The 25,939-nt window shown below is 40.9% G+C and overlaps 1 protein-coding gene across 3 annotated transcripts in view; it reads left to right on the forward strand.

The window, feature by feature from the left end:
• tanc2b (tetratricopeptide repeat, ankyrin repeat and coiled-coil containing 2b) overlaps positions 1-25,939 on the forward strand; it is a 165,414-nt gene that overhangs the window by 16,888 nt on the left and 122,587 nt on the right. For all 3 annotated transcript variants that reach the window (XM_031760131.2, XM_031760132.2, XM_031760133.2), the window contains exons 2-3: positions 2,011-2,114; positions 24,239-24,343. In XM_031760131.2, the coding sequence (XP_031615991.1) occupies positions 24,277-24,343 (67 nt within the window). In that variant the 5' untranslated portion in view covers positions 2,011-2,114; positions 24,239-24,276. The remainder of the gene's footprint in view (positions 1-2,010; positions 2,115-24,238; positions 24,344-25,939) is intronic.

Here is a 25,939-nt window from a genome sequence, read left to right on the forward strand (position 1 = left end):
GACAACCCCACCCCCCACTTTCTGTCTTCTCACTGCTTCTGTTTTAATATAAAAAGTCCCTGAAAATCTCTATGGGTCAGTGCAACTTTAAATTGGATCTATTATGCCTTTCCTTATTTTCTGTCCTATATATATACTGATGTAATGGTGGGTGCTCAGATTAATCATGATCAGTGTTTCTAATGAGGTCGGGATATGCACAACTAAGCCCTGTAAGCCAATAGCATAGGCTTCAGGCTGCTCTAAATGTTTGGTTTCTGACAGGTTTTTTTATACTCTTGGCTTCATATGGCATCAATTTCAACTCTGGGCATCTCTGGCACACAGCTCTACCAGAACACAGAAATCCTAGCCACTTGCTAGACCAGTAAATCAGGAGAAAGTTGGTTTAGGCCTCAGTTGCACAGGCCGAGGGGAAAACGTGTATTTTCCAGCCAGCTTTAAGAGTTTCCTAGAGGTTGGTGTAAGTGAAATTGGTGAAAAAAAGCAGGGGAGTTCCAAAAACCTCCTTTCTTTGGTCACCCGTGGTGCATGGATGACACTAGTGTTCGCAAAAACTCATTAACCAATCACCAAACGGTAGAGAAACTTTAAAAAAAGGTGCGACACAAAGCAGGAAATGGAGAAAGTTCACCTTCAAAGTAAAGGTGTAGTAGTAAGGCATAACTTAAACAGTTTCACTACCTCATAGGGTGTAGTTGGTGTTTACAGACAAGTATAGTTCCATGCAAACTATAGGTCACTGTGTCATTCTGCTTAGCAACCAAAGTAATTGTGAGGTTTATGTGTGCCACCATATATCTCTTTGTAACCAGTTTCACTTACGAAAAGCAAACAACCTCTTGTAACCACTCACCAGCTGCTCAGGGAATACAGCTTTTCCCATAGCAACTGGTGCTCACAGAGGGGTCATTAAACCGGTCTTTAGGCCCGCGTTGCTTGAAGCTTGGTAGATGATATTACAGTAGCCTTCAGCAACTGTTCGCAACTGGTTGGGGAGTACTCATTTTTCCCTAGCGACAGACGGTTGTTAGGTGGTTGCCAAAAACACCTCTGGTTGCTCAATTTATATAATATTAAGGGAAGAAAAAGTTAACATTTGCAAAATTTGGTTATGCCGAGTGTTTAAAATGATTATCCAGGGCATTATGAATCTTTTGTCCTCAGTTTCTCTCTCATGTCTACCCCATGCTTGACACTCCCAAACGTGCTCCACCTTTTTCATGCTGTCTTGGGTTAAAGGGTTTGTTTTTTTTTTCAGACAGTGGATGAGGTGAGAGGCTGCACCAAGTCCCAGTTTGAGATGCATAAGTATTATTTTAAACTGTGAATCACGCAGGGATACTTTTGTACAGTGTAAAATAAAAATATGAAGTTGGAATGAGCTCAGTGGGTCCCCTGTAGCTAATAAATGCTGCCTAAGATTACTTTTGAGCATTAAGGGGGATGCAGTATGTGATGTAATGTAATGTTACCACTGGGTGGCCTGTGTGTATTAAAGATGTTAATTTAAATGCTCAACACTGGGAGCAGCCAAACAATAGCCGTTCACATTTACATCTCTCCGGTTCCCACTCATTTTCGTCTTAATCACATGGCTGCTAACATCACCCACACAGATATTTCAGTCCCTCTCTCCCCCGTCCTTAACTCAACATCTAATGACATAATCAGACTTTCGGTCAGACTACTTAGAGCCTCTACATCACAACTTTCAAAGCAGTACTTTATGTCAGAATCCACCCCCTGTGGAATATGACAACTGTCTGCTGTCCCAGTCTGCCCTAGCAATCACCCCTTGTAGCCCCGAATGCTGTTTGTGTTCTCTGTTGGAAAAAGATCCACAGCAGAGTGAACAGTGACAGGTCAGGCTGTTCACTCTGTAGACTTGCCACTCCACTGAGTCGGATGTCAAATAGTGTCTGCTGTTTCTCCTGTGTGTCAATACAAGGGCCTTTCAGTTCATTGCTCACCTTAAAGTGTTTTATTTCACTGTTATTGCCTTTGTAGAGAGCTGCTGGGTGTCCCCTCTGGAGAGGGTTTGGGACTGTGGTTCAGCCCAGCGAAATGTAGCGCCTCGCTGCCCTCAAAGCCGGATTTGTTGTCTGCTCATGGTGAGTCTTCTTAAGTTTCATGGCACGGGAACCGGTGTGTAGCTGGGACCTTTTTACACCTACAGATGCACCACAGAAAAGTCCTGAGGTATAGGAACACTCACAGAACAGTAGATATGTTGTTAAGCTTGCAATGTGTAAGTAGGCCACAAAATGAGAACAAAAACTGTCCTGTAATTATAAAGCCGAAAGCTTGTGTTAGTATACAGAGCATGTTCTTTAAAAAATGACTGTGGCCTCAAAAAACAGGAACTTTTTTCCCCCCATTTGTTTACTTAATGACTCTGTTGTGGTATTGCCATGGGGGAGGTTTTTATCAGGAGGAAAAGCTGTAAAACTACTAAATACTAAATAAATTAAAAGTGCAAAGTTTATGCCCTCCTTCACATTTTCCAAAAGTGTCCTGTGGGCCAGATTGTAGACCTTTGTTTGACACCCTTGGTTTAGAGGGCTAAACTGGGAGTTATCAGCTTGCTTGTTTAAGTGGATCTATATTTCAAGCTGCTATATACGGGATGCTAATTCTAGTAAATGGTTTCTTTCAAATTTGTATCATTTAAAGATTTTGTAGTTGAACATGTAACACTTGTTTTTCAGGAGAGGAGAGTTGGGAATGTGAGTTAACTTGGAAAACTCTGTCAACAGGAAATAAATGCATGAAACATAGAGCCTGCTTCTTTTTCACTGTGAATTTCCATAGTCCATACGGTAGAGGTGCTGTCTTCTCTTGAAGAAGCTGTCTATCAAAAATAGTCTTATTTTTCAGAAGTGTCCCGGGTACTGATCGATGCTCCGGCTTGAGGCCATATGTAATTACTTTGAGACCAGCCAGCCATGAAATTGTTGTTTGAGTCTGAAATGGATCCAAAGTCAGAGCAAGACCTTCTGGTGTTGTCACAGTCAGAAAAACTATGACCACAGCAGCACGAGGATATGGTGCGATAATTTCGAGGGCTGGTAAGGAGGTAAGAAAATGCGTAATTTGTCAGTGAACTGCAGTCTTATTACCAGGACGAAGTGTTGTCTCATCCACGCGCGTTTTGTCCGTAGTCCGTTTCGATTTTCAAGTGTGCGCCTGAAGATGAAAGACTTCTGTCAGCTGTTAAAGTGGGTTCAGGAGCTCCCAGGCTGCAGAGAGGTATGCAGAGCGACAGTCACTGGCTCACATGTATGCAGCTGTGGCCTGCAAGATGTGAGCAGGCAAATGGAGTGGAAGAGTAGTCCCATTAAACCCTGGCTCTCCTCTGAGAAAGAGGCTAACAGCTCTGAACGCTGGCCTCTCGCTCCCTTGCAGAAAGTGCTGACACAAATTTTTGTCTGACTAAAATGCCTTCTGACCACATGACACTGGCTCTTTTCTTCTTCCTCAGAGATTCCTCGGCTGTAAAGCTGGGACTGTACAAAAGGGACACAGTCTGCGAGTGCTGTTTAGGAGCTGGCGTAAATTATAATCATAAACTGCTGCAAAGGTCTGAATTACTCACATTTTAGCGTGTGAAGGAATTTCTTTGTTTGAGCGGTTGATTTGATTTATATGCACAAATCTTTTAGATTTCCCCTCTTCTGGACGCCCATCCTGGTAAACAAGTCAAAAATGCACAAATCTCGGGGCTTGGACCAGAGGAAGCCTGCTTTGTCCCCCTTTGGCCATCAGCGCGGACCTGTCTGTTTGTGATTGACGTTGCGTGGCGGCTCCTGCGTTGGTCACTGGTGCAAAGATGCAGAAATATGACAACATCTCCAGGCGCATAAAATGCTGGCTTCTAGTGCTTCAATTGTGCATGTCATCCAAAGTGATGTGGTGTTAACCCTCTGGAAACTGTAGGCGTTGGTGGTTTGCACTATATTCTAGTTGCTTCAGTACTTTTCTATAAGCCTCAGCTCATTCTTACAGTAAAGGAACTGCATTTATAGACTTGCTCACTATAGTATTAGTCATATTTTGACCAGTCGCATGCTTTAGGCAATAAATGTCTGCTCAGTGCTCGAGGGGACAATGATGAGAATGATCAGTGTTGTCAAGCTGGTGAAGGGAATCTGCTTGCTCTCCAGTGGGTTGTGTGGGTGGTTAGCTACAGCCCACAGCTACTGAAAGAGAGCTGTGTCAAATCTGACACACTGAAAGCCACAAACGCCAACGCTGGGAGCCAGTTGTGAAGCAAACCAATTTAGTGGCAAGATAAATTCTGTTTAAGTTGAGGGAGAGCTGTCCTCGCTGGCTTGATCTTGTTTTTTTGTTTTTTGTTTTTTTCCCTCCAGTTTGTAAGTCCAGAACGGTTTCACTTTGGGTCGTGTTTGTACTTGTAGTCAAAAATCCATTCAAGATTATGAGCAGATAATACCAGGGATTATTTTCCAAGTAGCTTGAATGTTCAGGGGATATGTTTCCGGCAGCTTGAACATTGCTTTGACTTGAGTATAACACAGAAACCACAGACCTCGGTTGCCAAATAGTCAAAGAATGAAAGAATAAAATGCCTTTCTGGCTGCTGTGAATGGGCTGGTGCATGTCTTTTTGTTAATGAAAAACAGTCAGAAATTCCTTAACACAAAACAAAGCTCTTAACCTCACACACAGTATGTAAAACATGGATGTAACCTTTGGGTTTCAAATGATGGGCAAGTGTAAATGTGCCTTAATGGCGTTCTTTCTAGTGGCCAGCAGGGGGGAACTCCTCTGGTCTGATTGTATAGACATCTATGGAAAACCTACCTTACTTATCATTTCATTTTTGACTTTTCTGATGAGTTTATGATGTTGATCGTTTTTTTCAAGTCTAATTTAAAACTGCATTAGTTTGTAAATTCTGAACCTGTTTAGATGCCCATCAGTGCAGCTAACAGTCTGTATAGTGCCATGTATTTTCCTTAGGTTCTCAGTCAGATCCATCATTTGCATGTGACCTATTGCATGTGATTCCTTGCATCAGGCCATGATCAAATTGCATATCTTGAGGCATTAAAACAGAAATCTAAAAACCAAGAAGTGCTTTGACGGTGGATCTATCAGCCTGCACAGCCCGTAGGATGGTGGCTTAGTTCTCAGCACTGTTGCCTGGGTTCAAACTGGGGCAGGTCTCTGTGTGGAGTTCGTGTGTCCTCTCTGTTTTTGCATGTGTATCCTCTGGGAGCTCCTGTTCCCTGGAGTGCTACACGGTGGCTGTACACTGCTCCTAATACTTTGGATGGATTTAATGTTTAGGTTTCCCTATGAAAATAGATAAAGGATAACTCGCCCTCTATCTCACCTCTGTGCTTGGGACAGCTCTAGCTTAGTCATGCATGCCAGCTAATGCCGTGGATAGTTAAGCGGGAAGCTGGTGAGGGATTACATAATTGCATTATTTCAGCTGAAAAGCAGAGGAACGATCCTGGCTGAAAAACACACTTGTAAGAAATCTCAGCCTCTTTCATTTACCTTGTGGACAGGTTAAGAAAAACAACAGTATCGTTTTTTTTGTTAGACTCTATTGTCTGCACTGCTAGTCTGGCGGGGGGGGGGGGTGTCTGCTGACTTGGATGCTGTTAGCTACAAGGTACTGTAATTGTCATGCAGCTCATTAAAGCATTTTAGGCCAATGGCTTTGAAGCTGGACACATTGGTTAACTCTGGACTCGGTGGTTTGAGGTGGGAGGGAGCTGCATTGGCTTTGAGCAATGAATTGCTCATTCGGGGGGCGGGGACATATTAGAAGTTGTACATGAAAGGGCTTCGAGAGGCTTTTTATTCTTATGTCCTGTGAGGATTTCTGTGTTTGAGTTTTCAGTAGAGCTCTGCATACATATATACATTTTTGTCATCCAGAGTGCAAATGACAGAAGCTGTGATGGACAGAGTGCTATCATGGTAACGGGTAAATGAATTATCGTTGGTTATATTTGCCATTAGAAAAAATATTTTTTGTTATGAAAGAACATGAAGTACTGAGTCTTACTTTGAAATTATTATCTTCCATGGTGGCAGTGGCAAAGAGAAAATCCAGGTTAGAGTTGCTAAAAGCCTTCATTTTAACAGCTGACGTAGTCCGCTTAAAGCCGTGTCATTAAGCATCATAATGCTGCCCGGCTTCCAGTGGTCTCAACAGTGACCACAGTGAAGTAGCCAGGCTCCAACACAGGAAATGAAGGACGGAGAATTCAATTTGTGCTAATGTACGGTTTGAGAAATAACATGGCGTGAACAGCATGAAAGCAAATGTGCATTGTAGTCTAGACTGAGCTGTACCACAGTTTCCTTAACATTTTTTTCCTCATTTCAATTCATGCATAATAATTATGAGGGGGGGGGGGGGTCAAAAACTCCTACCCTGTAAATCATAATCTTTTCAGTCAGTGGCCCAAGTCCACCTCAATTTGCCCTGTGCAGTTTGTTGTATTGTGTTTGGACGTAGTGCAACGAGACCACGGGAGCATCTGGACTTTTTCTTGTAAATGATGCTGGTGAGGTGTGTAGTCGGACCAGAGTTTTAAGAATATGCAGACTACGTAGACATTTCATGCAAAACCTCATCATCATTGCCAAGTCAATCATGGTTTATCTTCATCACAGTGTTTAGCGGATGTAATGAGTGCATGGGATTGCCAATATGCCTTAGACGCAGAGGTAAACAGAGACATCCAGTTATCATCTGGGCTGTTGGGGAACTCTTTTAAAGTGAGTTTCCTTTGGGACCGTTCATGCACAGGTTTGCTCAAAATCCGCTCCTCCCCTCTCATCTATGCCAGCCATCTTTGACAGCTGGGCTCAGCTAACAGCTGCTGCCCCTCCCCCAGAATCTAACGTGTTAAACAACAAAAAGAGTTGGCAGCAACTGTGCTTTGTAGGAGAGCAAATTATCTTGTAGATGCACAGAGTGTGTGTGGTCCCTCTTGGATGGGGTTGCAAGGTGTAGATTGACCTTTTTTAAATGTATTACACTTTCATCCTCAGTGTCTTTTAGTGGGGAGTTTGGTAGGATTTGATAAGTAAAACAAAGCATTTTTGGAAAGAAAAAGATTCCCCGATGACGGAGAGAAAAACATCCGGTCGTAAGAGATTTCCAAACTTCTGTGATCTTCACATAGCCAAAGCTTATCTTCTCGGTGAAACACGGGATTTCTCATGTTATCCACAAACACAACTTCCATACATGTGGCAGTTACTTTGTGGAACAAGTGTCCGTTGTTGAGGCTATTCTCTTTCTGGCAGTCTTCCTCTGTAAAGTTCAGAAACTAAACTTCATTGTGAGGCTATAAAACAGCTTGTGATGTGTTTTGATGAACGGAGCGAAGATTACACTTTCACATTTTCCAGGTTTTTATGCAAAGATGTAAAGATTCCTGCAGCACCAAGCAAAATCACCACCACTGTAGTAAAATGATGCAAATGGGGAGTATTATTTACTCCAACATAATGAAGTTTTTTTGTTCATAAAAAGGTCATACATAGCGCAATACAGACTATTTAATTTTGTTTTATTTATACAGTGGGAATTCTCAATAATTTCCTTTACTGTACAAGGACTAATTATGTTCAGATTATATTTGTAGTGATGCTTATTTCAGCCCGGAACAAACCCTGTTTTTATTCTGATCTTGAGGAGATAAATGTGATGGATATCATTGGTGATTTATGCAAAGGGACATTTTTCTACTTATTCACCAGTTTGTGATCTGAAATTGATTTAAGGGTTGGGATTGGTTTAGGTAAACATGCAGGCAGTTTTATTTCCTCTGTACCGGCTCCACTGGCTACTACATAATCTTGATTGCTAAGTGTGCTCTTTTGTATCACCTTTTAACCTTCGGTTATACAAGGTGCTTCAACAGCCCACACAGCAATGCACAGTGCTTGTCTTCTTCTGAGGCACTTGACTTTGATCCAGCAGGGTCATTAGTGGCCCTGGTTCCCTTTAGTTGACTACACTGAAAGGGTCTGGGGGTCTGCAATGCTCTTCCAAGACCTTCCAGCCCTCCTCCCCTCACATATGGTGACAGCCATAGCGGACGGAGAGCACAGGAGAAAAACCTCACGGGACAATAAATGACTGCAAATGTATTAGAGACTCTCACACTGAATGGCAGTTTTTTTTTTAAAATTAATTTTTGGGGCATTTTTTAAAAGCCTTTGTTGGACAGTTGGAAGCAGACAGGAGAATGGGGAGAGAGCGCAGGAAATGGTCCGTAGCAGAATCAAACTCAGGCCCCTGCAGCCTATTGGCATATGGATCACCTGCTCAACCAAGTGAGCTATAGTGGTGCCTCACGATTGCACTGTTTAAACACACAGTTCTCAAAGAGTGGCCAAGGAACCCCAAGGTGCCTGCGACCCAATGGCAAGGGATGCTTTACAAAAAATAGTTATAAAAATTGTGCTCTAATATTTAAAACAGTACGTGATTACAGATGGAGACCATTTATGCTTAGCCAAGAGAAACTGTGATGCACAATAAATTATATTAAGTATGTGTAGTTGATTTAAGGATTATGAGGGAGTCCCTGAAAAATGTCCATAAGGTCCCCAAAAACCTAGAACTGGACCCAGTGTAGACAGTTTGTGTAAGGCTGGTGTGTCTCCAGAGGAACCTTTTTCTTTTGCTGAGGTTGGCAAGGCCTACATCAGCGTGATAATGTGGATGGCTAAGGCATGGTGAAAGATTTGTGACTTTGAGCAGAGAGGATGGACTGGAGGCGATGCTACATGGTTCCATCTACATAAGATTTCTGCACCCTCAGCTTGTAGGAAATCACATGTCCACATTCAGAGACATTCATATGTTATTGACCGCTGTGTGTGATGGCTGTTCAGCAGACCTCATCCAGGGACAATGCAGTATTCACATTAATAATACAGTGCCTCATTTTCAATTAAACAGAATGAAAAATGCTTTTTCTTATGCGTGAAAGCTCATTAATTTCCACAGCACATCCTCATGAACCCAACAGTCTGAATGACTAAAGACAAATAATTGTGATGCCACAAGAAAACAATCAGTCATTTAATGAAATCAGTTGCTGTTTAAGTATCTTTCAATTAAAGCTCCTTAATGCATTGCTGCTGAAGTGAAAATGACATGCGTGACTGCCAACGTGTATGAAAGTGTTCATAAATAAAATATGTCCAATTTTCTTTGAAGCCTGGATCGTTTTTCTGTGCGAGTGTAGGAGTAAACCATAGCTCCGTCTTCCCGAGCCACCAGACGTGATTGACACACGGTGATGGCGGCCGGGATCTAACAGACATTTATTGGTAGTCATCCGATTGTCATCAGGGGTCAGGGGCTAGCCAACGTGCTAATTGGGTCTTGGTTTGCCGTGTCTGCACTTTCAATCAAACGTCAGTCCAACCCGTGACAGCGATCTGGCCGTGGGATGAACTGGAAGAGCAAGTAATTTAAGATGTTTTCTCTCCCTCCCACACTTCCTTCTATCCTTTTGTACTCTCTGCTTAAAGCTAGATTTATAGTTACAAATGGCAACCTTGAAGGCACCATTACCCTTGTGAAGCCCACTAATGCCTTTTTTTTGTGGTGGTGTATAGATGGCTCAGGACTTAACAATCTGGAGGATAAAAAGGATTAAGTTAACTTAAATTTTAAGTCGGTGATAAAGCTACATATTTTGTTGCTGATTACATAAAAAGGAGACCACGTCCCTGCAATCTGACACTGGCTGTTTAATCACAGTTGTTTGCAGGTTGACTGCAAACGCATCTCCTGTAGAAACTGTCTGTGGATGACATGAAAGGTGATTGGAGAGAGGTGCTGCTAATTCGCAGTGGACAAAAAGTTCTTCACAGAGTGAACATGAACGTGGTGGTGGCATACATGATGATACAAAAGTGGAACAATGCATAATTCATCAGGAAAAGTATTCCTCTCCTTGCTCAGTCTCTGCTTCAGTGGAGCACCGTTTATATCCACGCCAGTGTAATTTGCAGACTTATTTCCCCAGACGTGAACAAAACAGAGGCTGTTGTCAACAATCACTTTTGACAATTGGATCGGTTTTTCTGCCTTATTTATGAGTGGATAAGCTCAGTAAATGGGAGAAAGTAATTTAGCCAGCACCAAATGTCATCGTGAGTACCCCCTTTGACACACCTAAACGACTCTCTGTGTCTCTCTTCTTCTGTTGTGTTAAATGGCCTTTCCTTATTGATCGGTTCTGTTCTTGTCCTGTGGTTTTGAAACCATACCCTTGTTCTGAAGCTCTGATAACTTTTTCCCTATACCCGTGGGACATGTTGAATACCACACATGGACTGTCTGTGGGTTTTCCTGACGTCACAGGCACTATCTGCGGATGCCAAAAATAAAGATCGACACTTAATTTTACCTTCGTTGTCAGGTTTCTCTTCACCTTCAGCTAACTGACAATCAGGGATGACTAATTTTGGTGTCTGTCATCTTATACAGCACTCAGTGGAGGTTTTTGTGTCATGGTGTAAATGAATCAGCACTGCATCGCCAAGAAATTATGCACATATTGGAGTGTTTCATACCCCATAGTTAATATCCAGTGCGTCGCATGGCAGATATAGTGGGGTAATATTCAGTACTTCTTTCTTCTTTTTTTTTTTTTTTTTTTTTTTTTAAGTAGGGATGAAATTAATTTGGAACTTTTATCTTAATGTTTGCCTTTGTTGAAGTTCTGAATTTTTACTTAATTTTACTTTAATTTCATGGTTGACTGTAATTGGCTAATTGCATCAAGTGGAGCACAGTCATTGACTGTATATAAAAGATGGATGTGAGTGTGGGGTCTTGACATGAACGTGCCTTAACACTAGAACTGATGACATGTCTCTAAGTCTTCCACTGCACACAGCAATTGAGCCATCGCTGCTACGATAGCAACAAGTGAACATAAGATTATTTTAGGAACTTTATTAGTGTTTCAAATGACTGACATTATTTAAATACATACTGTGCAAACAAAGAGGACAATAACTAATCGATGTAAATAACTTATTTGTTGTAGAAGAAGAGTGTTATGCAAAAGATGACAATACACTTTGGGAGAAAGTTTACTATCAGTATTGTTAAAATAAAGGCATTATTTAAAAAAACAGACTCACTTACTGCTCACTGTAAAACAGATTGAACAGCTCATTTCCTGAATTTTTAAAATGACCTCACAGTTGACTACAACAAAAACACATTTTAATAAATTAAATATTGTTAAAGTAGAACATTGAAAATTTATCACCCTGTCCACATCTGCCTCCTCTTCACTGGACCTCTCTCTCATGCTTCAGTCTATAGCCCCTTCACCTCTTCAACTCTGCTCCTCAGGCTTGAAACCCATCTGATTCGGCTGCTCTGCTCTGAATTTCACTCATTACTTGCTCAGATTAGTTCTCCACACTCTGCTCGGTTCAGGTAAGGTTCACCCTGCTGCTCTGGTCAGCCAGTAACCCGGCTTGTGCTCCATGTGCGTGTTATCCATTCTGGCCTCGGCTAAATATTTTATCCTGGACCCATTCAGACTTGCATTATTATTCATATTTGTCTTTTATCTAAGTTAGAGTATGTTTATCTATCCATCAGTTCTTGAGTGTGACATTTTGCATTGATGTCTGTGAAGGGCAAAATAATCCTCTTGGGGATTCTAGGAAAAAAATGTCTTTTTTTTTTCCCCCGCATAACCCCCAAATTCCCTCCGTGATCAATAAACCCATTTTAGGAAAAGGCATAAAACTAACTAATAATATCTTTTAAACAGCCAGCAGGGAGCACTTCAAAAACAACCAAAATAAACACTTCCCTGATGAGTTTATAGTCTCGGTCATGATTTTGAAATGGTATTTTATACAGTATGGTGTTTTATTATTAATGAAAAAAAATATATATTGTCCTTATTAGTTAAAAAGGTGGGTCACAGTATCCTTCTTGTTCTCAGTCAGATTCAGCCTCTGGAGACTGCCTAAAACGCTTGCTTGTTTTAACTAGGTGATCTTTGCAAGACAAAGTAAAGCACAAGCATTTTTTAAATATACGGTCGAAGCTTTAATGTGTTGTCTGCAGTACATTTCAGCCTCAGTCATCTCTGTGTGTGTCCAAGGGTTGACTTTGGTGTTATCCAATAAAGCTGCTGTGTTTCTTCTCTATTCACTTCAAAGTTTTTCTCAGATGAAGACCTTTGTAACTCTGTGGATTCATGAAGGAAGCCAGTAAGCCCCCTCGTGCCTTTACTCCACTTAGAAACCATGCTAAGCCTATCAACCAGTAAGCCGCACTTCATACACAGCAGCCTAAGGCAAGGAAGTCCAACACTATCTGGCTCTGGTACGCAGAGATACAAAGTTACTACAAGGCCTCCGGCTAAGTGACATGTTGTCAAGCTTTTTAGGAAAATGAATTTAATTTGGATGCACACATCAACTTGAAATAGGAGTCGTACTCGGTTGTTTAGCGCTTCCCTTGAAGTGGCCAAATCAACACATTTGGGTATCATTTGAAGCCTGCTCATGTCAGGCAGAAGGAGCTGACAGCGCAGAGGGAAGCAGAGTTAGTTAATTCTGTGTGAAACCAGCTTCGGGCTGGCACTGGAACCATGTGACAGCTGAGCCAGGACACGATGTGTGGGAATGTTATTAGAAGTTATCCTAGCCATTTTGTGCTTTCATTTAAAAGCCTTTAAAAGAGTATTCACACTTCTTTGGTAAGTTTCTTTTTTTCTTTTACAACACTGAGTCACTGGGACTGTTGTGATCATTTAATGATGATCAGCAACAATGTTAATAGCTCTCATTTTAATGCTGTTGCATAGATTTGTTCCCCTATTTTAATTTAATTTTGCAATATTAATTCCCTGTCCTGTGGGTTCTTCAGAGATAGTTTGAGGAATTTAAAGAATAGGTAGAAAAACCTCGACAATATTAGAAATTGTTGAAAATGTAATATATTTAATGGAAGGGCTTTGGCATAGGTTATAAAACAGCAGCTACCTTAAGGGCCTATTTCAGTAAGTGCACTTTTTTGTGTGTATTTTAGTCATAATATCAAACAAGCTCAGCCTATTTAATTATTAGTACAAACCAGTTGGCACAGTAAAACTTGCAGCTGTTAATCGGTGTAAAATGAAGCCGTTATTGCATTTACTGTGATTTTTGTTTTGAAAAACATGAAATGTCAGCGATGAATGCTTTTTATATGTAATACAGTGCGGTTTTATACAGCTGCCTTCACAAAAATCATCATTTACTTAATCTGTTGTGCTGTTGCCGCATGGAGTGTGATTACATCAATGGCTCCATCTTTCAAATGTCACTTGGAGCACCAAGAAGATCCTAGCCTGATGTAAATCCAAGCCATGATCAACAGGGAGATGAGGAATGAGTGAGAACCGGGGAGGGTATGGCACCTCAGCCGATTTAATTCTTACAATTTAATTTGAGCGCCTGCACAGAGCAGAGACACCGACTGATTTTTAAACGCTTCCATCTTAATGCAAATGTGCACTTCTGCCAATGTTGATTACCTGCCTTTAGCGGCTGTCTGCAGAATGACCTTCCGTCCTCGTGTCACGACTCTATTTGCCCCTTTAAGCTGCCTGTCAAACATCGAAACATTCTTCTTCCCGAAGCTCTGGTGTGTTTGTTTGAGCATGATTAAGGAGCCACGGGCATACAAATGGAGGATTTATGCAAAACCAAAATTTCCTGTGCATTCTACAAGATAGATGATTGACACATCAGTGTCATATGTCAGGAACAAAGATGAAAACCTATTATTTAGATTAGGTTTAGATGTTTCATTTCATTAATACATCTCCTATCACCCATGCTCAGTCATTTCAATGCATGTGTTGCAGTAGCAGCACTCTGAAATGGCCAGCAGGTGTAGCAGTGAGGTCTCTGAATGAAGAGACAGGATGAAGAAGAGAAGAGGAGGGAGGACTGGAAGCTGCAGTCAGTAGGATTAATTGAACTGTCTCATTTAACCACCATTAATCTGTCTCTCCAGGCAAATACCATATTTAACTCCGTCTTTGACCTTTTAGCATCATCTAGTGTCATTTGTAGCGGAAATGGTAAAAATTTAAGAATGCACGCTTATGTATTTAACCTTATTAGCTTCCCTAAGTCTTTACATCAGAGTAGTCCCATTACCCTTAGCATCACAATTAGGAAAATCCCATGAAGCTCATTCCTCCTCCATCATTGCTTCCTTTCTACCTGCTCTCTGCAAAGGTCTGGTCACACCGCTGCTCAGCCACTCAGTTTTCTGTTATTGTTCACAGGAGCGACCACAGAGAAGCGAGGTAGCATTAAAGTAGCGCATTCACAACCTTTTAAAATCAGAGCTCTGCTGCTGTCACTTTGATGTCTGCCGAGAAAAATGCTTTTTCATTTATCACTGACAAATACCTACTTCTGCACTGTCCACCTGTTAAAGGGATTACAAAGAAGGCATGCAAGTGAACTTTAAAAAAACTGCAGCTCCGAGAGACTAAATAGGGTCTGTGATTTATTTCTGTCCTCGGCATGGCTAGGGGAATTTTCTACACCTGCCTACAGAGCTAACAGTATTTCATCCCATTATTTGGTCCTGCCCAAACACCTTCTAAAACAAACGGGAAAATAGAAAGCATTGGATTATGTTCTCCTTCATGTGGCTCTCTCTGACTCTGATAAAGGTTGACAAGCTATTTCAGTCGCTTCCTTTTGAATGGATTTGAACAAGAGAGCAAAAGAGGCTTTAGCTGGTTTCAAATGAGCATAGGTTTGGTAACGAAACTGTGTGACAGTTGGCCTGCGTGAGGACTTCTGTTTCCCCAGGGGGGGTATGACACAACCAAAGCACATGATAACTCACATGGCTATATGTGGGCTGTGTACATGGTAAAATGGACTGCACATGACTACTCAAAGCACTTCACGCTACAAGCCACATTCACACATTGATCCATATTCTAAACATTGAGGGCTTTTTCTGTTGCACACTTGCATGCTGATGGATGGATCGGGGGCAGAGGGGTGGACCTGCTGGGACCCACAGCTTGAGAAGAGAGAAATGTCTCTCATATGCAAATATTGCCATTCAAATGAAGCTGAAATTGGAGCCAAGTATTGTTGCTCTATTGTATAACGGGTTGAAGCCACAGGCCAGAATACAGTCATGTAATTTGCTAGTGCAGAGTAGATCACTGAGAGTATCTGTAAGTCTTAAAGCCTTCAAAAAGCACTCAGTTTAGTTCTCTCATAAAAAGCTTTAAGGGTCTTTTAAAAGTTTTATATTTCATTCACAAAGGCCTTAAATATTTTTAAGGAGGCTCTTCAACTTTTTTTTTTTTCCTCTTTTTAATCGAGTTTCAACTGGAACCTTGTAACTATCTTGCAACAGTAGCTGGGAAGCTTAATGACTTATCGTGGGCACCAAGTTCACCTGTACAGTTGTCACAAAGGGGGGGAATGACCAGGCTTTTTTTTTTAGTGGAGAGGGTTATAACATAAGCATCTATGGGGATTGACTCGCTATTGGAGGCAGCCTCAGCTCATTCATTGGTGCTGAAGATTGCCACTTGACGATTACACTAAATCTGTCATTTTGTGAAGTAGTTTAAATGGTTTTACTTTTAGATCATTGTTCACTTGTAAGAGTAAATGGCTTTCAACTTGATACACTTCTGACGCTGTTAGATGAGAAGCTTTCAGACTTCACATCGTCCACAACAGGCTTCATAACCGTCTCATCCGTGACTGATCAAAGCTTCTGTGGTGCATTGTGATACAGATATCACCACCTTCCCCTTAAGCACTGAGTGTGAGGGCATTAATCTAGATTAATAAATAATCTATCGCTGGGCAGGAGTGAAACTTTGTTACCAGCAACCTTAAGTGGTTTCTGCATTGCCTTGTGGAACTCTCACCTTGTGTGCCGGGCTCTGACACTTCCCCTTATTGATATCAGTGTGATTTATGAATCTCTGCTCCCCTGGCCATCTTCAAACTGGAGATGGGAGGATGATTTATCCCTGTCTGGTGCTGCAGGGTGTCTACTGCTGGCGAGATAAGGGAGGAGGCTCTGACTAAACGAGCTTTCAGCCTGAGTAGCTTTATTCCTTTTTTTTGTGTGTGAATGTTTTCTCTCCTGTTTTAATGAACAAGTCCATCTGCTGGGTGCCACCATCTTCACCTTACTTCTTCTCCGTGGACCTTGAGAGCAAAAGATAAAGTGGAAGAAACCAGTCGATTGTGGGTGACTCAGCTTCGATTGTACAGCTTTCATAGGATAAATATTCTGAATGCATGTTTTCTCTGAAGCCTGTCTTTGTTTGATTAGGGTCTGACATTTGTGTTTCCCAGTCAGAACTCCGGATTGTACTATAATTGCTTGAAGCTGAGGTCCTCAGGCGGTCGCCATTTGTCATTCTCAGACTGTTTTCTTCACTGTGCTTTGTCCACTAAAATATTTTCTCCTCTTGGCAGAGCAAAATTGAGTCGTATTTCTTTCACGGGTGACTCCTAATTACCTATATTTAGGACAAGTCTTATTATACGTTTAAGAAGAAAATTGGATTTTACTCTAAAATTTTCCGCTCGTTCGCATATCTGAAAGATTTAGTCCGATTGGGTAGCACCGGAAGCCTGTGCTTTTTTTAAAACGACACAATTTCCATCCATTTCAGTTGAAATCCTCCCTCTGCTCTGTGTCTGATGTAACGTCTGTGTTACAGGTAATCACAGTAAGAGCTCTCCCCCAGGAAACAAGTGTCCTCACTAATTCTATGATTGTGTCTGTGTTACTTCCTCTTCAATGAGTTTTAATTTGAAGGCCACGGTAACAAGAGATAAATCTTATTGGACGCCCTGCAACGCTGGCCTTTGCCATCACCGGCCCCATTAAAGGATACTTTATTGATTGTAAATAGGCTTTGTAATTAATGGAGGGTCACGGCGGTTCTCAGGCTCAGAGGAACGTCTGCACCTGCTGCTAGCAGGATTTCTTTTATGTTTAAAAAATTTAGATGGCACTTGGTGATTAAAAATGTAATCCATTCTACAGGAAGGTTGCTGTATGAGGGGCCCAAGTTAATCCTCTAGTAATAATAAGTCTGGTTTCTCAAGATTATGCCATGACCAAGTAATTCCTCAAGCTAGGCTTATAGATAAACCTACATATTTAAATAATTAGGCAGGTAATGTGGTGCCCACTTTACCTGCCTGGCTGAAAAGGCACATTAGAGACCCGCTCTGTAGAGGCCCGGTCCAGCCTTCGATATTTCTGCTTCCAAATGGACTCCTCCGTGCCTGTGTTTTATATTTCATCAGAACAAACAAGTGTGCTGCTCGTGGTGACCGGAGCAGATGAAAGTGGCTCGTTGTGCAGGCACGGTGAATGTGCCTTTAAGTGGTTTTTAACGCACAGGAGGAGCATTACGCCTGAGCTGTGGAGGATCCTGAGATGGGCTGCATCCGCTTACGCACATTATCTGTGAGAGCATGCTGCTTCTTGGCTTCCCTTCACAAAGTCCGGTACACAGGGTCAGAGAGAGTGGGAATGAGAGATGTGTATGCTTACACCCTCAGATGAAACATTGCTTCAGCTGTGTATATGGGTACATTTTTGTCTGTGTGCGCTTGTCTCTGTTTGGGAACCTGCAAGTGTGTGTGTGTGTGTGTGTGTGTGTGTGTGTGTGTGTGTGTGTGTGTGTGTGTGTGTGTGTGTGTGTGTGTGTGTGTGTGTGTGTGTGTGTGTGTGTGTGTGTGTGTGTGTGTGTGTGTGTGTGTGTGTGTGTGTGTGTGTGTGTGTGTGTGTGTGTGTGTGTGTGTGTGTGTGCTCGGTTGCCTACTCAGTATGCTGTCTTCTAAGATTCAAAGCATTGATTGCCTCCTCTAGATACAGACAGCGATATCTCTCCCTATTTTCTTCTTTGGCAGTTTGTAGAGTGCTATAGTTTTGCCTGGTTACCTCCCAGTTATACATATGGAAACACATTTCAAGGCTAGACTGTAAAGTCCTCTGTATTTCATCCCTGCTTCATTGTGAGCAGCTGACATAAAGCTCCAGTATACTTACTGAGTCATGGCTTTTTGAGATTCTGATTTAGTATTATAATCACAGAATGCCTTCTGGCCTGTAAGCTAGCTGAACCAGACATAATAAGCTGTTCCCTGCTCATATTTTATGCTGAGGTGAAGTAGTGGTGAGTTGCATGAATACTAGCATTGAAGCCCCTGTGCAGGCCCTCTTATATCTGTAGAGATATGGGTGCATGCCAATAGATTTGACCTGCTGCCACCTTACACTCTCTTATCACTGTCTACATCTTGTCATGCGGGAGCATGTGATTCATACCAATGAGTGGTTTCTATTCTGAGGCAAGGGCTTGCATGGTTCTACATGACAAAGAAAAACACACACTCCTCAGTGGTATATGGTTTATTTAGACTAGCAAACGGTGTCTTCTCGACAACATCTCCTAGTGAATGAGTCAGATCTCAACGCATCTAAGAGAAACATATACATCTCTTTGTTGATGGTAATTAACAGTGTGAAAAGAGCTTTTATTAAGCAAGACTGGACTGTAAAAATCGGGATTATTCCAGTCAGCCCACACTAAGATGTAGCCATCGGTGGTATGTGTCACTGCTCAGTCACCTTGAACCAACAGTGCTGCTTTTGACGTGACTAATGCTTTTCATCTATCCCTCTGGTAGGTGTAAGGATCACTTGTGTCACTGCATTATAAAGCAGCTGCAGTGATTGCTGTGATTAAGGTGCCTTTTAACAAGTTCTTTCCCACAGCTGAGGAAAGCTGAAAGTTATGTAGTCATTCAGTAGTTTTACAGTCATTGAGCTTGCAGAGGTGAGATGAATAAAGTTGGGAGAAAAATAATATGGCATCATGAGATTCTTAGAAGAAGGGACAAACTGCTAAAAGAAGGCAAAGAGGTTTGTATCAGCATTGACTGTTAGACCCACAGACTCCATTATTAACTGATAAAATATGTGAAATTAATAAAATGGCTAAAATTCCAGAGCCGTTTCTAAGCATATAATTTGGCACAAATCTACCTAGGATTTGTTCTATGTGGACAAGATGATTGGACCCATTGTTACATGATAAATGATGAATTAACTCTGTATAAACAGGCAGAGTTCAATTTAATTAGCCACACTCAAGCAGGAGCACTGCCCTGTTGAATCCAGGAATCACTTAAATGGAACTTGTCTGATGAATCGACGCAGGCTAAAAGATCTCAAGAGTAACACATCATGGTACAATCTAAAGAAACTCAAGAGTAGATGAGAAAAAAAGTCACTGAGACTACAAAGGGCTATAAGGCTTTTGGGACTTGAGCAAACCATGGTGAGAGCCATTATCCACAAATGAGGAACAACTGAAACAGTCGTGAACATTCCCAAGATTGACCAGTCTACCAAAATTAACGACTCATCCAGGAGGTCACAAAAGAACCCAGAACATCATTTAAAGAACCGCAAGTTTTATTTCGTGATTCAGTAAGAATAGGCTGGGAAATAATGGTATCCATGAAATGCTTCAAAGTGAAAACCACTGCTCACCAAAAAAATCACAAAGGCTCATCTCACATTTACCAAAACAAATAACTTGATGATCCACAAGACTTTTAGGAAAATATTCTGTAGACTGAAAACTCCAATTACATCTGGTGTAAAACTAACACCGCATTTCATAAAAAGAATATCATAATGACAGCCAAACATGGTGGTGGTAGTGTTATGGTCTGGGGCTGCTTGGTGCTGCAGGACCTGGACGACTCGCTGTAATTAATGAAACCATGAATTCTGCTCTGTAAATCTTGAAGGAAAATGTCCTAACTTGAAGCTGAACCTCGCTTGAGCCCTATAATGTGGCTCATTAAAATAATTCTGCAAAATATAGTCGACCAAAATTCTTCCATCTCGTTCCCAAGGGTGGCAAAACCAGTTATTATGTTTACTTTACTTTTTCACATAAGATCAAGTAGGTTTGGCTTTTTTCCCTTAATAATTAAAATCATTATTAAAAACAGTATTTTGTGTTTACTCTAATTTCTTTGATTTGAAACATGTAAATGTGACAAATATGCAAAAAAAGAGAGAAAGAAATCAGGAAAGGGGCAAAAACTTTTCACAGCACTGTATAATTATTACAAATAGTGTTAGACATGTTATGTTCTTTGAGGATACATTTGCCTGTAGCATCTGCTAACTTGCAGTTAGTTTATCCATATAACCACATCAGGTGGTAATACCAAGCTCATGAGAAATGAGCAAATGCATCATCTGGGCAAAAATAAAAAGGAGGCTAAGTCAGCCTTTCCTTGAATCATTCATTTTATGGCTTATTATTTATTCCGAGGAACTTGTCACACACTGACTGGGAGACACTTCAGTGCTTGGTAAATGAGGTCGGATGTATTTGCATTTATCATCAGTAAGAGGCTGTTTTTATGAGCAGTGGCAGATCCAAGTATACAAGAAAAGATAAAATATTAAAAATGTCATGAATCACATTTTGTTGGCCTCGATCACACCCTGGGCAGAGGATACAGATATTTACTGACACTGTGATTGACTGGGGAGACGACTGGAGTGGTAACTGCTGTCATCTGTGTTATTGGATGCACAGTCTTATCAGACATCAAGATCCTCTGTCACTGCAGGTGATATCTAGATTTCTTTATGTACGTTAATACGGGCAAGAAAGATGTTTATTTAGGGATCTGCAGAAAATTCTGGAAGTTCTCCTCCTCACTATTGCCAACTTTAGTTATCCATTTTTTTTCCTAATTGGGGAAAAAAGGGAGTTTTAGGTCGAACTTTGGCTACTTTTTGGGGAATCCAAGTTTTGCCCAGGGGCTGTGAGGTCTTGCTTTTCCACAATATGCACTCATCTGTTCAGTAACTGGTAGCAGCTCATTCAGTTGACCGAGTGGCAGCTGATATTGACGTAAATGAGGTGTACATGTGAATTAACCTTCTCTTTGAGTGATAATTATACATGTAAATATTACTGAAGTCATATAACACTTTTCTCAAACCTGTGTATGCTGGTTATATCAAATGGTGGGGTTATAAAGTCAGCATTTAAGCTGTGAAGAGCAGTAGGCTAGAAATGATGCAGACGTTTCTGCTGATGAGGGCCACGTTTGGCCAAGTATATTTTTGTCTGATTGCAGTCAACTGCAGTATATATGAGCGCAGAGTAGGAGATAACAGATGTGAGATTAAGCAGAATGCAAATATGACTCAATGATATCATGGATAATTTAATTTGCAAATGACATCATTCAAGCAGGCTTTAACTTTCATATGAAATCAGCAACACTTTGGCAACATAAAGAGTAAATGAATCCACGTCTTTGCATCTTTTTTTGATCAGTCTGTTTCAATCAGAGCGCTTGTGACTTCTAACATGTGGCTCTTATTTACAGCTAAACATTGAGCCAGTTTAAACACTGCTTATATTTTATGCTGCGCTTGAGTAATTGTTGCTGAAGAGACTTGCTTAGATGACCCTGCACAAGCTAGAAATGATCGTGCATCCCTATAGATCTGACTTGTGGCCACCTTACCGGTCTCTGTACATCTCTTGAGAGCATGTGATTTATGCTAATGACCATAGGGGGAGTTTGCATGGTTCTGCATGATAAAAATCACTCCTCGTTGCCGGTTTGTTTATTTAAACTGTGTTTCTCATTTGCATTTCCTGGGAAATGAGTCAGATTTCAAAGTGTCATAGGATAAATAATGTGCAAGTTCTACTTGTTGTTGATGATTTAAATAGGTGTGGATTGTAGAAACCTGGATTATTCATTCAGCTAAACTAAAATGTAGCTATTTATATTACGTATCTCTCCTCAGTCACCTTGAACCAACACGGCTGCTTTTGATGTGACTAAAGCTTTTTATCTATCCCCCTGCTAGGTGTAAGGATCACAATCTTATCAGACATCAGGCTCCTCTGTCACTGCAGCTGATATCTGGACTTCTCTTGGTACCCACTTATTGGCAAGAAAGACACTCATTTATTTAGTCATCTGCGAGCAAACCCAGCCAAACTCGCTCAGAAGGTGTCCGAGGGACAAAAATAATAGTCACACATATAGAAAAAGTCTGTGCTGAAAAATGATTAGACAGTCACCACTTATGGTATTTGAAACAGTAAACAAACCCAGCTGGAGCCATCTAAAGTGATTTGAAGTTGGGCATGGTCTGATTCTGGCAGCTCCCTCCAGTTGTTTAGATCAACTTCTTTTTCAGTCTATTTTCTTTTTTTCCCCCTCTGCACTTCAGCTATACTCAAAATTGGCACCTGCCACGGCGGCATTCAGTTTCCAGTCTCGTTGAGACATACGGCTTCAGACTACAGAAAGCCAGTCTGGTAGATTTGACGAAATCAAAGTGAAATAATCGAAATCTGGGTTTGCTGTGGGACTCAAATCGACAACATCATCGTCGTTTCATACTTTTTTTAACTACTCTGTTGTGTGTTGCCTTACAATCTTTGTTGTTTCCCCAGTGTTCCTTATATTTGTTAGTAGTATTATGATTCTGGTAACATTTAGACCTCCTCTCAAGGTCATTGGGGGATTGTGAAAAACATTGCTTAAGCAGCATTGGGGGAAGGAGAAGGAGGGCTTTTTGAGAGCTTTTCCATGTCCTTGTCTTTGAGGTGTTTTTTCTTTTTTCATTTTTTTTTTTTTTGTTGTTTGGGTCGAAAGCCGGCTTCTCAGCTGGAGCCTGTCTGTGGGGCTTTGCTGAGTCACTCCCATCTAATGGAGAACATCTGCTGCCTTGCTTTTTACTATCAGGACTCGCAGCAGAGATACGTGAGCCCGTGAAGGGGGTGGAAGGAGGCGTAGGGGGTGGGGGATTAGTTGGCTAGAGCAAGCTGTAGTTTTAAAATGAATGAATGTTATGGTTTAATACAGATGTTCTCATCTTTCATCATCTGAAATACTAAGAAGTCTTCCAACTTGACCAACCATAATGGTCCTTTGTCTCTAAAAACGGAACCGGTACATCTGAAAGATATTACGTATTTTTGATTAGGTTTAGGCACAACAACAACTTGAGTCATCTTGGATCAGAGTGACCTAAATTTCCATCATTAGACGGTGAACATGAGGCTTGGTGCATCACATCCCATCCTTCAAATAAAAGAAATGGTAATAATAGCTAACAATAGTCTTCTGTGGTGTCCTCACTTGTGTGTACATCACCAGGAGAGTATAATCCTGTTTTTACTAATAGAGGGTTCATTAGTAAAAGAAACCATAACTTTTGGTTTGAAATTGGAAGGGTTGGTGGTGAAGAGGTGTAGAAATGCTTTTATAAGGGGTCTGTAACACAAACTATAAGACAAGTGTATAAATAACTTCAGTTTTTCATGTCGTACTTACTTTCTATGAAGGCTTAATGAAGTTTGAAGTTTGCACATGCAGCTTATGAGGCTGTTATTTATGCAAGGACAGTCTTTTTAATACATATTCTCCACTATCTGTAATATTAAGTACTGTATCAATATATATATTTGATCTTTATTAATGTTTCGGTCCTACAAAATACTGTAAATATCAAACCTTGAAGCTCGTCTTTTTTTTGCCACATCTCATTCTGCAGGCATTATCTCATGGTCATGTTGTCCATAGTTTATGAATGGAAAAACTATAAAAGCATTTTTTTGCTTTTTAGGAAGTATAGTAAAACCCGTGGTACTTCCTTCTATTCTTCCCTAATTGCTTTGAAGCATTTGATCTAGCACTTGATGACATAGATAAGATTGGGTATACATGAATGGGATTTCCCCAGCTTCAATCTTCTCTCATTAATCCCCATTAACGTTTTTGAAGGTTCTTTATTCTCTCCTGCTTTGAGAATGTAGCTCTGTGGTTCTGCTTTGATAGCCATGATAATGTTTTTAACTGTTCAAGCTGTTAAAAAAAAAAAGTCAGATAAGACGGTGACCCTGTTAGTCGTAGTTGCAAATGCTCCAAATTTTCAGCCCCTCTTTCCAATAGAGCACTTGTTACGTATCACTCTGTCTGTCAAATAAAATTCTCCTAAGCAAACCTAAACATCAGTTATATCTTATGGAATACAGCTGGTGGTGCTGAAGTGGCCTTGGAAATATTAATATTTATCTTCTGTCTTTTCTTTCTCCAACAGATTCTTCTGTAGTCGAGTCCAGGGCATCTGCTGCAGTCATGTTTAGAAACAGCTTGAAGATGCTGCTGACGGGGGGGAAGGCAAATCGCAAGAGTCGCAGCAGTGGTGAGTCTGTCTTGTGATGCCAGCCACAAACAATGACGCATCTGCCTGTCAACACACAGAAGGTGTTGGCTAGCTCTGTCTGTGTATTTTTAGGAAGCGAGCACATGCAAGCTCAGAGGATGAAACATATTTTGAACTTGTTGCTGATCAAAATCCCTGAAGTGTTTTCAGATTTCAAAAATAATACTGTCATTTGATTTTAGTGATTAAAATTCTTAATTAAATAAATGTATGATGTGACCACCATGCAAACCAGGTAGTGAGCATGTAGGTTCTTCTAAGCAACTTGCAGAACCGGCCACTGTTCTTCTGTGGATCAGACTTCATGATCTCTGAATTAATCCTTTAGAAAAAGCACTTTATCCTCTGAATTCTGGTTAGCAGAAAATGTTTGAATAAAATAAGAGGAGAAACACAGATACTGAAAAATGGTACCGAGGTGTCATAAGTGATTAGAAAGAAATGTCCTGCTTTCTGTTAAAGGAGTAGCTAGGTGGCTAATGATTTAATGTTGCAGCTTACAGGACGCTACCAGCAACATAAGGAACCAGCATGATTATCAAATCATGCTTATTATCAATTATGCTTTTTTTTTTTTCTTGCACAGAGTTTTGTGCATAGTCGTTTACATGTTGTAGCCTTTAACTGTCACCAGGGGTAGTGTCAGAAATAACCGGTCTGTGGGCTACTTTTGTTTGTGTTTGTCCAGGCTTAGCGCCTGCGTGTAGACAGTATAATAGATGCACGTGGCTTCCAGGTCTGAAAAGTGAAGCTAAGATGGAAAAGCCTTAAAGCTGTGTGACTTTTAAGCCTTTGAATGTGGGCGTGTGGTTTCAAATATACTTCAGTCCTGCAGAAGTCGATGGACAAGAGCTATCTCTTTAAATACCTTCCTGCTGAGTTTATGGGCTCGCTCGCTCATTTTGCATCATATCGAAAGGAGGTTTTTGGAGGATATTGGTCATTTAGGAAGGAGGAGTGCAGTCCCACCCGTTCTTGTCATCCTGTTGTAAAACATGGTGAAAATGCTCATCTGGAAACTTCAAACTTCACAAATAAACTGGTGCCATCATTTATAGCAACAAAAACTATCCACTGTAGGTACTATCTTAGTTCTCATACTGCTTCTTCTCTTTCATGGTGAATTCCAGTGTCACTCCACAGCCCTCTTCCTCCATAATTGGACATAAACACAGTACCATGAATTTTGCTTTACTCTTTAATAAATACTATAATGTGGGCTTCATAATAAAGCCGTGTTCTCAGTATTTAGTTTTCTTAGCGACACAAATTATGAGCCATGTTTTTTTTTTTTTGTTGTTGTTGTTGTTGTTGTTGTTTTTTTTACGGGTGCTATTGGTCAGTGTAAGTGTCACTTGTTCAGGCTAAGTTGATCTATCACTAAGAATTGCGGTAGATCAAGATCTAATCCTTCATACCAGTTTAAACTGTCTTTGTGAAAGCAGGCCCAGGGCTTTGTGTGGTTCTTACCATCTGTTGCTGAACTCTGCCTTGTTGGGAATCCTTTGCCAGTTTTGGACCAATAATTTACCCGTCTGATAATATTGGATTAATGTATAACAATTGATGCATCTA

The sequence above is a fragment of the Oreochromis aureus genome, linkage group 8, assembly GCF_013358895.1.
Source record: "Oreochromis aureus strain Israel breed Guangdong linkage group 8, ZZ_aureus, whole genome shotgun sequence".
Lineage (NCBI taxonomy): Eukaryota > Metazoa > Chordata > Actinopteri > Cichliformes > Cichlidae > Oreochromis > Oreochromis aureus.